A 14,795-nucleotide genomic window follows, 5' to 3' on the forward strand; every position below is an offset into this window, starting at 1 on the left:
GGGGTAAGAAAAGGTTGGTCCTGGTGCGAGGACAGAAAAAGAACACCTGCAGGGCAGAGGGAGGTTACTTTTATAGCTTTGGTAAGGTGGTCCCATGGGGATCAATGGGTGGAACTAACCCAGCTGTATGCTATCAGGTGCAGTGAAGGGAAAGGATGTATTTAGAAAGGCAGGTACTAAACTCATCAGTGGAGGTTACTGATAGAAACTTAGCCAAGAGACAGAGAATGTCACCTCATTGACATTTGAGAATGTGACACGGTGCAAATAAAATTGGAATGCAAATCTCTGTAAATACCATGTACTAAGGATTCTTTCTCTCTTCCAGGTGTATCTGGCACAGCGATTCATGACATACCCTGTATCATATGGATCTTGCTGGTCATGTTAGTGCTGTTAATATCAATTGTTTCATTAGGAACCATTATTCTGCATAGATCAAGGAAAAGGAAGTTACACAGAGGTAAGCATATTTATATTATAACTGAACTGTTTTCAGGTTTGACTAATAAATTATGTATTGTTATACAACCAATAAAGTTGTCACAAAAATGTAGATGATTTAAATCCTACCTACCTATCCTACTCTTTTAACTGTTCTGGTAACACTTTTTATCCTGGTCATCAGTTAAATTCAGAATCACCTATCTTAACAGGCATGTAGCCTGGTCTGTTACTGCAAAGAGGGAAGGGGGGGGGGGATTAAATTGAATTCAAACCCTATTTTTGTAAAGGAAGCACTGAAGTAAAAAAAAAAGTTTGCAAGGGATAGTAGAATAGCAAAAAGTAACTGCTGATCACAAATCAACGTCAAAATAAAATGAAAAAGCCCCCAGTAAAAAATTCTAAGGGGTTGACTGGGCAGAGATCTACAATCAAAACTAGTAGTGCCCTTTACTAAACTAAGGGATAGTGTCTGGTAAAGGACTGACAGAGGACCAGGAGTCAATATATAATGCAGTACCATGATTCCAGCAAAGTCCAAAATACAAAGAAGAGTTGGGATTACAGGCAAAAAAGGCAGCACCCACTCACAGGATCAAAACTAGGCATGGTCAGCTACAGTAAATCTTACAAATTTACACTCTAGCAACAAAAGCCCTAGCAGCCAATGACTGTGCAGAACTAATCTGCCCCTAGAGTGAGTGGGGGGATGACGACAATATATTTTCAGGCTGCTCGAATAAAGGGAAGTGGCTGCTGTTATTTATTTGATCTCCTTGCTTTGCAAGGGACATTGCTGGATAGAATAAATGTGGTTTGTTACTATGATGACACACAGCACAGGATCGCCGGCCAAATAAGCATCTCCTAACATTACCCTATGTACTCAACAGTTTTTTATTCACTGACACTGGCTGCTCTGGGACCCCCCACCACCTTTATACTGGGAGGGATGGAACCAGGGGTGTATTGGAGCGAGGTTGGGTGGGACACACCAGCCAGAGCGGCAGACCATGTCTTCCGTATACAATTGCAGGCTCAGGGCCGTTAGTGGATTGTCTCTCTGAACACAACCCAGGCGGGTTCTGGTATCATGATGTCACTCTGGGGGAAATTTCTTTCTCTTTGAGTGACACATAGGAAGGGGTTAGTGGAGTGGGCACGTTATGAATAGAACTGTGCCCCCTCTTCTTTTTCTTATGATTACACCCCTGGAAGGAACATGGCACCATTAATAAAAAATGTATATATTCCGATAGATGCACAGAATGCAAGTTCTATAAATATTCAAAAGCATCAAACAAATGAGTGGGGCTTTAAATACTCCCCTCTTTTTAAAGTTGGAATTTATATAATTTATATTTATATCAAGGACTTCTCCAGCGCAACTGAGGAATCTGTGGTATTAAAGATAAGTTTGAAAGGAATGGGATGGGAGAAAGAAGGGGTCTAGCGCTATACCTAGCACGTGGTCATTCTTATTCACACAGCAAACCAGAGTTTTCTTCCTTTGAACCACATCCAACTACAAGTCCAATGCAAATCATGTTGTTGATCCTTCATTAGTGAAGGCTTGTTCAAGAAGCCACAAAGTCCATCACTGTCCAGGCTGAGATGAGTTTGTTGTTTACATCTAAACCCCTCTCCAGGAAGATTGCTGTAAATAGTTTAGGCCAGTAAATATCACCAGGGGTCAAACTGGTCAATGTGATCAGGATCCTCAGGCATCCACTCATGGAAGATCGATCATTGTCTATGTTCAGCAAGCCTTTGGTGGCCATTTTTTGGTAACAAAGAAGGGAAAGTTATCCTCATATCCAAGTCAAATTAATATCAATTTTTTTCCACTTTGAACATATCCTGAAATCATTCCTAAGAGTTTCAACAACTAGTGTCAGACTGCTGGCACGTTATCTGACAGCCTTGCTCCCAATTGGTCCTATGCTGCTGTGCAAGACTGTGGAGAAGAAAAATAAACATTTTCAAAAATTTGAAAAAGGTAATAGAAAAAACAAAGCAAAATCATAGAATAGAAACAGCATGGCAGCACAAGAACAGTGTTACTCAATAAGCAGTACTGTGTGTCTCAAATCAATCCCTAGATAGACTAAGATATATTATATACACCATGATTGCCACTTCTTTAGAAGACCTTCATGTCCTGGTCTTGATCTTGTTGCTCACTGGTGTTGATATGTGGGAACATATGGGGTGCTGTAAGTTTAGTACATACATGTCTTTTTGAATTGATGTATCTTTTTGTATGTATAATAAAAAAATAATAAAATAATACAATAAAGTTTGTTTAATTTTACTAGTATGATAACTTTATAAAGCCCTATTTTGGGTCATAAAAGACCTGCTGACCACAGAACATGCATTGTTTTTGTTTCAGAATGTATCCCACAAGAATTTGACACAAATTTTGCAAGTTTGTGGGAAGTTAAACACACAAAATTCAGGTCAAGCCTATATTAATCCTAACCCTATATTTTTCTGTGCCCCCCCCCCCCCCCAAAAAAAAAAAGTATTGTCCTATATTTAAACAAATGTGTAGGCTAAGCTTTAACATACTAAGCTTTTCAATTAAACTGTAAAATTTAACCTAAGCCCTCAGACTGATCCTTACACTTGGCCTTATCACTTTTTTTTAATTCATTTGAAAATAGCTAAAATGTTTTCATTGTTTCTTATCAAGAAACCTCACAATTAGTCATAAAGGACTTTTTGTACAAATAGCAGAAACTCAAAGTGAAAGCTTTGGGATTTTTATGTATGATATATGTACCTTTTTTTGCATACCCATTACATCTGTTCTTCAGCAAAAAACTTTGAAAAATAACCCAAGCGATTTTTCTTCACAGTTCAATGAATTTACACCTAATTACTAAGCCATATAAGCAGGAAGTAAAACATCTTTGCTGTGACAATAGTATTTCCGTAAGCACAAATATGCTTGGGCTGTTGCCTACTTCTTTTAGGAAAATTTTCCATCCTACTTTTAAAATTGAATTTTACAGATTGATAACTAACCTTCTCTTAAGGTACTAAAATATATCAGTTTTACTGATTACTTTAAAATTGATCTTTGGTCCTAATTTTGGGCTAGATTTTAAAATTTCTACCAGGTGTATATTATATATTATATTTGCCAACAAACCCCAGCTTTTTCTGTCCTTTTTACACATAGTTCACATTATTGGGGATGGCACTATTAATATACAATCCAGGAAAAAATGGAGTGTGCTCAATTTTACACAAAAATGTAGCAAAAAAATATTTGCCTAAACATCTTTCACTTGTTACAACATGTAGGGACAGGACATCAATTCCTGTGCGCCGCCTAACAGTTGGAATCTTGCCAGCCACTCAACTGATCTACAGATGCACTGGTTCATTTTGCACCAGTGTTTAAACATTTTACATAGGATGGTGTTACTGATCTGTTCAGTGCTGCCCTCATTCATTACCAATTGGTGGCTGCATGCACAGTTCCGGAGAGTAAGGAAGCAATTAGGGCACCTCAATCTCAACACCAGTCTGGACTAGTTACTAATGTGGAATACGTTGAAATAAAATCTAATTGAAAATAGACCTAAAACCTTTGCAAGCCATTTCTTTCAGTTTTCAGATGTGACACCAAATTACAATAAAATTGTAGAAAAATATAGTATGATCATTAATTTTAGGTGATGACTGATATCAGGGAAGACCCTCAATGAGCATCATTGACTAAACAGACCGAAAACAAATATAGTTTGGATATCTATTTGCAGATAATCAAAGTTTGCTGTTCCACATAGATAAGAAAAGGTTCAAAGTTAGCTGTTCCACGCAGGACCAAAGTTTTAGCATCCATAATACACTGTCTGGCCTTAAATGCAGGTCTTCATGCCTAGAATGGCCAATAATTGGGGCATTGGATGTACCCTTTTCCTCATTATAAAATAGTGGCTTGAAGCAGTGTGTTGGAACAGGGTAGGGAGAGCTGACAATTTAGTGTAAGGAGGTATAGTGTGCAATCCTGCCATACTGTTCTATAGTCTACTATTATGTGAATACACTGTGAATTGCATTCTGACGGGCTACATATTTCTGTATATTCGCCTATCTACCCCACATGTTCATATTTGATAGACCCACAAGTCCCTAGCCCTTAAAATGATCTTTTTGTTCTTGTCGGCAACAAATGTAATTGCTTTTTAGCTTCAGCTTCACTGCATATTAACATTTTTTTCCTTGTTCCCTAGTTAAAATGGAACTAAAGTCCCACTCAAGCAAGAGACTGACAATGTCCCTTCTGCACTTACAAGTCTGCCTGATACCATAGGGAAAATGTAAAAAAATGAGCTGCGCATGCTTACAGTCAGCTTTGGTTAATGTGTAAACTCCTAGCTTCTCTTGTGTGTGTTGGGGTTGGATGAAATCTTGTGCAGAATTGTCATTCTGACAGGGCTAATAAAGATGGCTGAAGATCGTAGCTGGGCAGAAGTAAATATGGCGGCGCCTCTGCAATGTTTATTGTTTTTGATTTATTTGCTAAATGGTCTGTTACACCTTAAAGGACCCTACCCACTCAATCAGGAGAGCGGTCTCTAAGAAAAGGCCTGGTGCTGAAGTGGATGCACGGGAAGAGTGACAATAAATAACCAGGCTTTAGTAAGATTACTTTTATATTACTTTTTATTATATTATAATTTATGTATGTGAACGATAACAGATAGGCCTGGACTGAGAAGCAGAGGTACTGCATGTGGAGGTAAATGCAAGTGAGCAGGTTCTGTTTAACAAAGCAGTAGCTGAGCTGCCCAATCCTAATGTGGGGCATTACCAAAATACAATGGTTGTCAAAGCTTCTTTGTCTTCCTGGACATAGAGCAGCCGCTATACTAGTAATCTTACTAAAGCCTGGTTATTTATTATTTTAAGGGTCCTTTAAGGTGTAACAGACCATTCAAGCAACACATTGTTACTGAGCTTGCTGTATTCTGTGATTGCTGTGCTTCTATCCTGTACAACTTGAGGGCTGTTGGACATCAGTTGGCATTTTGTGTTGTATGGGGTCCTTTATTATGGTGCAGGGACCTTCAGATTCAAGAGATCAAAGATGTGTGCCACCCATTTAGATCAACACAAAAAAAAATTTGGAGATTTTCTTATGTGTCCCTTTGGTACTTTTCCAGAAAATGTCAGGGTTATTGCAGGTGAGTGCAAAGTCTTCACTGCTTATTCCTCCATAAAGAGCAGCAATAGCTGTACTTGCTGTCTCTGTGTTGGAAATACTCTCTACTAAAAGCATCAATCATAGGCAGCGCAATGGTGACTATATTGAGTTTGCTCTTATAGTCTTGCTTCTTACCATCTATGCATCAGCCAAAGTGACACCGAGTGTCAAGGATAGACCACTGTATACATTATAATGTAACAGTCAGTAATCAAGTCCTGTGTCCAACAAGAGTTTGGTGAAATCTACAACAAACCAGCCTTATATACTTTCTATGATCCTCCCCTGTGATTTGGAGTCATTGCTTATATAGTGTTAGGAGGGTCAAGAGTTCCAGCTAGTCAAAAGATGATGGCATGTTCTGAATACTGACAAGTGTTAGCTTCTCTTAAATGAGTGTTTTGCTTGATGGATGTTTATATGAATACATTGCACTATGAGGAGGTAAACTGTTCTGCTTATGTTTAATATTAAATGTGTATTTCCGGTAATACCATTATGCTTTTAGTGAGGAGAAATTAACATATCACAATACCTGATAGTTCCCCCCGCGGCGCTCCCCACTAAACATCCTGCGTTGCTTGTCTGCCCCTTCGAGACGCTAAGCACAGCACTTGCTTTCTGTCTGTGCCTGACAGAGCATGCATCACTTCCTGGCCTAACATGTCTGTGGGCAGTCTTGCATACATAGCCAAGGGAGAAGGAACTCCTTCAGGAGGCAAAGGCTTTTTTAGTTGCGACTGTAATAATGGCTGGTGCTTTGACTTTGCACCAGCTACCTTGGTACTCTGCGTTGAGCTCCATTGTTATTTCTGATGTGGTGTATGCTTGGACCCCGCTTGCTTGCCCTGATTCTTCACCTTGACCCGGACTATGCTTTGCCTTCTGCCAGTCTCCACACCAAGGTTGTTTTGTCTTTCCTCCTCAGGTAGAGTAACCCCGAGGGCCATGACCTGGTGACACCCAGCAGCAAAGAGCCTGGTGGCCTCTAGGCTACCGGCCCATCACCCTTTGTGGGGTGCCCTGGTGAACACATGGTGTCCCGGGTGATCCTGCACTACCTCTCTGAGGACAGCCTGACAACTTATCTGTTGGTGAACAAGTGATTTATGCTTTCTATAATTAAAAAAAAGGGCAGAGATCCAAAAACTGACCTCTTCAAAAAGGACCTCTTTGGTTCTTTTGGGTTCTCACTGTGACTGCTTAAGTTTGATTTTGGCTCTAAACACAATTTTAGAAGATGAACATTCTACGGGACTCTGTAGGAGGTCATTTGGTTACATTTGTGGTGTATTATGCATCTACTTTAGGACCACTGACATAGACACCCCTCCAAAGTGGAGCAACAGGTTAGAATTTCTCTTATGACTACATGATCTGGTTGATGTCTGGAGGGAAGCTAACCATTCTTCTAGGTATTGCTCACATTACTTTGAGGCACACCAGCAAAAATCCAGAATCAACCATTTTTTGTGTCCTATCATTCCATTCCCTTCATTTCTGAGGCCTACATACTCTCTGATTCTGATTATGTTGATTGGTCGGGGAGGGGGCGATCTGGGTTTTGCTGGTGTCTAAATATCAACCTACTCAATGATAAACTGGTCTTTATTGAAATTTTTCTCTTGCTATTTTTTTTTTGTTACACCCACCCAGATGCTATAGCCTCTCCTAATACCTGGGAAGCTCATACACCTACCATCAGGGGCTGCCATTTTTACACTCTCCCTTCCAGGCTTAAAAAGTCCCAGTACTAAGAAGAGGAAAATAAATTGAAAGAGTACCATAAGCTATTTTCCTTCAGAAATGTTCTCCTCACCTTGACCTACACCCTAGAATAAAGTCCTGCAAATTAAACTCAATCTCTGTTTAACCCCCAGATAGGAGAAGTCCTTGAAACCTTTTTCAATAAATGTAATCAGAATCCAAAGATGTTATTGGCAGAATTTGGGGACTTTTATTTCAAATGTTATGACTCTGCTTTACCACTTTGCCCTTCCGCGGTTTAGGAGATTTTTCCCTCAATCACCTCAAATTCCCTAGATTGAAGTCAGCCCACAAACGGGTTTTAGACCAACCAAGAAATCCTGTTCCTATACAGAAAGAAAATCAACATAACACCCCAGGCCCTGATCGATTTTTCTAATGCTTATTACAAGAAGTTTCGGCAGAAGCTTGTCCCATATTTGGCCATTTACTTTTTTTTAATATTCTTTATTTATCCAATTACATTTTTCTTTTTTAAAAAAAGGGAAAATAAAAAAAAATAAAAAGAGAAACACCACATTCTTAAACAGAGATCCTACCATATTTCAGAATATAAAAACACCAAACACAATAACAACAAAGGGTAACACACCAGAAAAAAAAGGGAAGCTAATATCTTGTATCTTCTATAGATCCTCACATAACACACTTTTATGTATACTTTATAAGGCAAAGGATCTTATCATTAGTATTTTGCTACTGCTTCCTATCTTGCCAGGTAAGTTAAAATTTTTCTTCCGTACCATATATTGAGGCTGTTAAATCTTCCATGCACATAGTTTTATCTTAATTCAGTCCTAATATTAAGGTGGATAAAAAAGCAGGATTTGTCCACTACCCCAAAAGACTGCCCATTTGAGAACCCTGTCCGCCCATTCTTTGCTTATCTTCCAACCTCCCTGGAGGGTGGGTAGAAACTCCTCTTCCCTCATTTTCCCTTGTAATCCTCCCCCGCCTCCTTTCATCCTTTACATCACCTATCAAGCTCCTCCCCGCCCTCCCTCCTGAACAACCACAACTAATGTCCTGAATCACTCCATTATCTCCTCATTACCCCTTCACTGCTTTACTCCCCAAGCCAGAGGTCTCTGAGGATAGGTAAGCAGGGGATTTATGAGATGTTGCGCAGGTGAAAATGACAGGACCTGGAAATGTCCTGAATATGGGGGGTAAATGAGAGAGCAGAATTGAAGGTGACTCCAAGTCAAAGTGCCTGGAGGGAGGGACGAATACCAATGTTAACAGTTAGAAATATAAAAATATACAAAGGAAGACATGAGACTACCAAGTGAAGAGGTGTACATAGAAGGAGGACTGGTCCATGGACTGACCCTTGGGGAACACCAACAGAGAGGATGAATTGCCATTGAAAGAAACTTGAAAGGAGCAGTCAGACATGGGAAGCAAACCAAGAGAGAGCAGTGTCACTGATACCAATGGAGCAATTTTGTTGGAAGGGGCTGATCAACAGTGTCAAAAGCGGAGTAAAGATCTTGGAGAAGGAGGAGAAAAATTTTCTATAGACTTAGCTCTGTGGAGGTCATTGGCAACTTTAGTAAGGGTTGTTTCAGTGGAATGGGCAGCTTGAAATCAATACTGGAGAGGGTCAAGTAGAAACTTGGTGCTCAAGAAGTTTGAATACATGGGAGAAGGGAGATAGGATGATAACTAGAAGGTAGGGAGGGGTCTAGTGAGGGTTTGTTCAGGATAGGTAGAATAATGGCATATTTGAAAGCAGAGTGGTAGATACTAGTAAAAAGGGAGAGGTTACATAGTTACATAGTAGGTTAGGTTGAAAAAAGACATAAGTCCATCCAGTTCAACCACTAGAGAAATAAGCATATCCCAGATCTAAAACCCTATAAGACATAGTTGGTCCAGAGGAAGGCAAAAAAAAAACACTGGTACAATTTGCTTCAACAGGGGAATAAAAATTCCTAAATTCCTTCTTGATTCCATGAGGCAATCAGACATTCCCTGGATTAACAGTCTCTGTTATCTTTACTTTAAAGCCCTAATACCCAGTTAAAATCTGTGCTATATGATGTATTCTCTAAATAAGTAATTATGGGGAACAATGTGTTTAGGTTCATAAACACATGGGTTGTCCAGACTTGCCATATATAAGGGAGGATAGGAGCATGTTACAAAATTGGATTTTTCATCACTTCAATTGCATATTATGTAAATTGGAAGGCAGTAAGTAAGGTTCTTCCCTCTTGACACCAGAGACTGTTGATCCAGGAAACATCCAATAGTCTCAATTGCCAGGAAGGAGTGTTTTCCCCTGCTGGGATCATTTAAACAGTGTTTTATAACCGTTTTTTTGTGTGTCTTCCTCTGGGTCAACTATGCATATATGGTTTTATCTGGAATATGCTGGTTTCTAGTATGTTTATTTTCCTAGTGGTTGAACTTGAATTTCAACCTAGCTATGATGACAAAGCAACTTGAAGGGTCCCACATAGAAGTAGCATAAGACCAGCATTAGGATGGGTGAGCATTGCAGCATTTTTAATGTAACGTTTGGATGGCACACTAAATCTGGCTTACACAATGGCCCTAACTTATCAAAGTTCTCCAAGGCTAGAGAGAATACACTTTCATCAGTAAAGGTGGGTGATCCAGCAAACCTGGAATGGATCTAGTCCAGGATTGAAAACATTCGCTATCAAATAGCTAATGACTTTTAGGAAATCCATTCCAGGTTTGCTGGATCCTCTAGCTTCGCTGATAAAAGTGTATTCTCTCCTACTTTGAAGAACTTTGATAAATCAGGGCCAATGTGCCATCGGCAATTTGCAATACTAGCATCCACTAGGACTACAATTGCGTATACAGGACAATTTTCTGGCATCAATACAAACATAAATATGTGTTTACATTACTGCTATAAACATAAATTTGGGCTAAAGAATATTCACTTTGCAATGGACATGTGTAGTGTGGTAAATAAGGTAAAGCTGTGACTGCTAAAAGTCACAAAATATGAGATTGCACATAATTAGACAACTTAATTTCACCTTATTTACTAAGCTAAATTAGACATTTTGCAAAGTGAAATGTCAAAATGTATGCCAATTTGTCAACGCAATAAATAATTCCTTCAACAGATCAAAGGTCAGCACAATAAAATTTATAGAACCATCAAACAAGCCTTTGACTTAGAGGATTTTCTCTACATCTGAACGGGATGTAGAAATTTGCTCAAGGCACGGTGGGTGTTCTCTGCATTTGTCAATCCAGCCTCATAACAGAAGGCTTACTATGAGCTGCTGCTAAAGCTGTGATTTTTGTATTGTACAACTGCTATATCCAATTTTATCTGACAATGCTTGCTAATTGTTACATCTTTCTATGCAATAAATGTCATCAGGAAGTAGCTAAATTATCCCAGTGGACTTTTTTGTATTTTCATTTTTTGCTAAAGTAAAGGTGAAATTAATGAACTTGGATTCACACATAAAGTATTCTAGCATTGACAACATTTTTCTTCTTGCATTATCTCTGTGACTACGTGCAGAGCAGAAATTGTACATGTCTACATAAGTTAACTAATTTCATTAAACTGTCTTTACAGATTCACTTCAAATTGCCAGTGAGTGTATTATAAAGAACACTGATAAGGAACGGAACAGTGTGGAGTCTGCTTGTAATGGAGTAAAAATACTGGTTGTAGAAAATGAAGAAGAGCAAACTGTTGGCATAGGCTTATCTGACTATTTATTTCCTCTTCCAGCTGTAGAGGAAGGAGCTGCTATTCTTGTCACCACAAAAACATCTGCTAGTTTTAACTCAAATTCAGGTGTGAGAGAAGATGATTTTGTAAAAATATCATAATTTATGGTTCTGAATAAAGAAAACAAATGATGTTATAATTACCATGACCCAGATACATGCTGTATACAGATAAAGAGCACCATATACATTATGAACATTATTACCCAACTGTAAAAAAAAAATCATATTTTGAATTTTAGTCATAGTAACTTATACTATGTTAGATATAAATAAATGCAGACATTTTCCTGTTAAAGTGCCAACCTAAAATACAGCCTTTCAGGACACATTGAGGTTACCTTTCAGGCAGCACACAATTAAAAATGGTTTTGAAAAAAAAATATACATGACAAAGAAAAACAGTAAAGTGTAATTATTAAAAATACAACATACTTCTTGACATAAACGAGTATTGTAAAATGTTAGGGACACTACTACAAAAAGTCAGGGACACTACTTATCTCAGTGTCACTTGGTGACAGCTGGTGCTCTTTTGAAATGTCCATTTCAATGAAAACCTTGAAAACATTTCATCAAAAGCCTGAGGGAAAACAATCTTTGGCAATCTGGGAATCAATTACTGCCATTACTAATATTGAAACACATGGAACTGGAAGGTTGCTATGAGGGAATGTTTGAAGGAATGTCTGATTCTCTGTTTGTTTTAGGCATTTTCAGCCGCTTTAGTGAAAGCTTGAAGTAATAATTTTCTGTATGACTTTATCATTTTCTTACATATTTGTTAAGTCATTTTAGAACACTCTTCTTTACCGCTTTAACCCCTGTTCTAATTCTGTCCGTATTTCCACATAAAAAGAGTTACATTTTTTTGCATAGAAATACATTTTACATTGTAGGCCCATAATTCTTAGGCATAACTCACCAAAAAATGTCCAATATTTAATAAATTTAATAAAAAACTTTAAAAAAAAAATCTGTTAAAAAAAAAAACTAGCAAAACATGTAATTTTACTGTACAGTAGCATTTATAATATAATTATATATATTATATCAAGATTTCCTTTGTATTAGCTCAATACAGCTATTTTGTATTGAATCCAAGACAAAATTATTTAAATTTCCCACCACTCCTCCCGCCCGCACCAATGCATGCAACGACGTCACTGGGAAACCCCGGATTGGCCAGCTGAAGATCGGAGGGAGAAGACGTGTCTGGAGGAGCTGCGGGGACCAGCAGGACACCAGGGGACAACAAAGAACAATGTAGGCGTTTATTTTTTTTTTTCATCTTTTTAGCGACCCTGAGTGTGTCTCTGGTCCACTTTTTGCATGGAAAATCCACCCCAAGTCACACTCGGGATTACCGCTAGGGGGGTTACGCTTCAGTTAATTCAGGTTTGTGGGCATTAATTTAGGCACAGCTTTCTTAAGTTCCACAGCTTTTCGAATAGGTTGAGGTCTGAACTTTGAATGGGCCATTGCAACACTTCTTCCTTTTCATTTTTAACCATTATTTTTCAGATTTGTTGGTGTGCTTTTGACCGTATTTACTGAAAATGGTGTTATTCATACAGATACAGAATATAGATTATTCTGTAGGAAGTTCAAAAAAAATGTATACAGGTCAACAAATCACACAGACTAAGATATTTTAGTATGAAGAGTCCAGATAAATTAGCATTTAAGACTTTAACCTATGCTGTCCTGCTTTCTCTTTTTTCCTTTGGGCACTAAAATTAACATGACTTTATTTTTACAGACTATTTGGTAGAATCTTTGCATCAGTTATTGTCATTTCTATTCCCTCACACAGAATCTTTTCAGATGTTAGCCTCATTCAATGCAGTCAGACCTGTTACATTTCCTGACTGCGCCATGTCAGCATGCGATTGGGGTAATTTCTTACCCCTCCCACTCCCAGTTGCTAACTAGAAAAAATCAAGAGGGCCCATACACTTAGTATTACTTCTTTTTCCTCCTGTATACTCTCAGCACTGGTGTGGCCACCTACCTGGCTTCAGTAACCTCTGGCTGTCCAACATCCAAGTGAAGTCCTCCCTGTATGATTTTTAAGGGTCATCTTGGAGGGGAGTCCCACTGCTGGTCCCTCAGGACATGTTATAGAACTTGATAAATTCAAGCCACAAATCTTTGCACACAAACCCCATCTGTGGCCTAGAGGTATAGCAATTTGTTTAGATAGTAATGTAAATCCTGGAATCCGCCTAATGTGAATGCTAGTCTTGTATGTGGAACTACAGGCACACTGTGTGAGTAAATATTTTTTTCCCTAAAAGAGCAGACTTGCTGCATGAGCACTGTGTGCAGACAAACAACAGCATGTGTTCAGCTGTGTCTTGTGTTACAGACAGGAGTGCAATGAGTATGTCAAGTCCTGTGTTTGCTGCAAATCTCACACCTTGTGGAGGATCTGAAAGATACAAGTAGAGCTGTCCATGCTGAGGAGCCATCATTAAACATATTGTGTGTGTGTGCGCACGCATGTAATGATGGTAATGCTAGAAATCAAAATTTGATTTAACTGGTGAAAAGAACCAGGTCATGTGGAAATCGCTTTTTACAGATAGATGCTGTTTGGGCAAATAAGGTTGTGAGTTTGAACCTATTGTCTATACCAAACTTGCATATATTCAATCTATTCTTGTTAAGTTTCCCAACACAATGGGACCATGGAGGCTCTGGCATGAGTACCCCGCAATGCTGTGTGCAGAAATGATCATCTTTGTGCTGTGGATTGGATAATTATTATGTTCCAGTGCTGTGAAGGGGTAAGTAGAGCCAAGCATGATGTTTACTAACCACTGGCATCTGCTATGATTTATCAAAATGTACGTTTAATCCCAGTAACTGTCCAATAGCTAGAAAGTAAAAAATAAATAAAATTTCTTCTCGTTTTATAATGGGAAATAATGATGGATGAATGTACCTGCAAAAGTTTAATGATTACCAGGCTGTATGGTTACAATGCTCCATTTGTGTGGAATATGTGTGACTTTAAGAATAAAGGGATAACAGCCAACAGACAACGCATCATTAGTGTGCAAGGTTTGTGCCTACAATAGTAAAAGGAATAACAGCCTATACTCCCCTGGGAGGTAACCCCGAGTGTGACTCTGGGTAAAAAGAAATATGCTGAAAGTAGGGGTAGCTAAAACATTGAAATAGAATAATAAATAGAGCCTTACCTGATCCGCTGGAGTTCTCCTTCGCGATCCCCATCTCCTTGCTTCCTCTGGGCGGCGTCCTCTGCATCCACTGAGTCACCGGAAGTTCCTGGGGACATCGGTGCGTGCGGCCGTTGGGGGGGCAGTACATTGTCTTTCATGAAAATGTAATTTACAGTATAATATAATAGTTTTATAATTATTCTTTTTTACTTTTATTTGATTTATTATTTTGACATGATTTTGTGTTTTAAACTTTATTAATACTATTATAATATACTGTAAAATAAATTTTCATGAAAAACAATGTACCGCTTTTAGACATATAAATCGGGACACAAATTAACTGCCCAGGATGTTAAAATGACTATAAACAATCTGTGTGGGTGTGTACATGAAAGAGGTAAAGCAATACCGGTCCTTAAAGTGACTTT

At 38.6% G+C, this 14,795-nt stretch overlaps 1 protein-coding gene across 1 annotated transcript in view; it reads left to right on the forward strand.

Moving 5' to 3' along the window:
* Window positions 1-11,316, forward strand: part of TNFRSF17 (TNF receptor superfamily member 17) — a 46,193-nt gene extending 34,877 nt beyond the window's left edge. The window contains exons 2-3 of the mRNA XM_072418992.1: window positions 329-463; window positions 11,016-11,316. Of these exons, the coding sequence (XP_072275093.1) occupies window positions 329-463; window positions 11,016-11,275 (395 nt within the window). The 3' untranslated portion in view covers window positions 11,276-11,316. The remainder of the gene's footprint in view (window positions 1-328; window positions 464-11,015) is intronic.
* The last annotated feature ends 3,479 nt before the right edge of the window (window positions 11,317-14,795 follow it).

The sequence above is a fragment of the Pyxicephalus adspersus genome, chromosome 7, assembly GCF_032062135.1.
Source record: "Pyxicephalus adspersus chromosome 7, UCB_Pads_2.0, whole genome shotgun sequence".
Taxonomy (NCBI): Eukaryota; Metazoa; Chordata; class Amphibia; order Anura; family Pyxicephalidae; genus Pyxicephalus; species Pyxicephalus adspersus.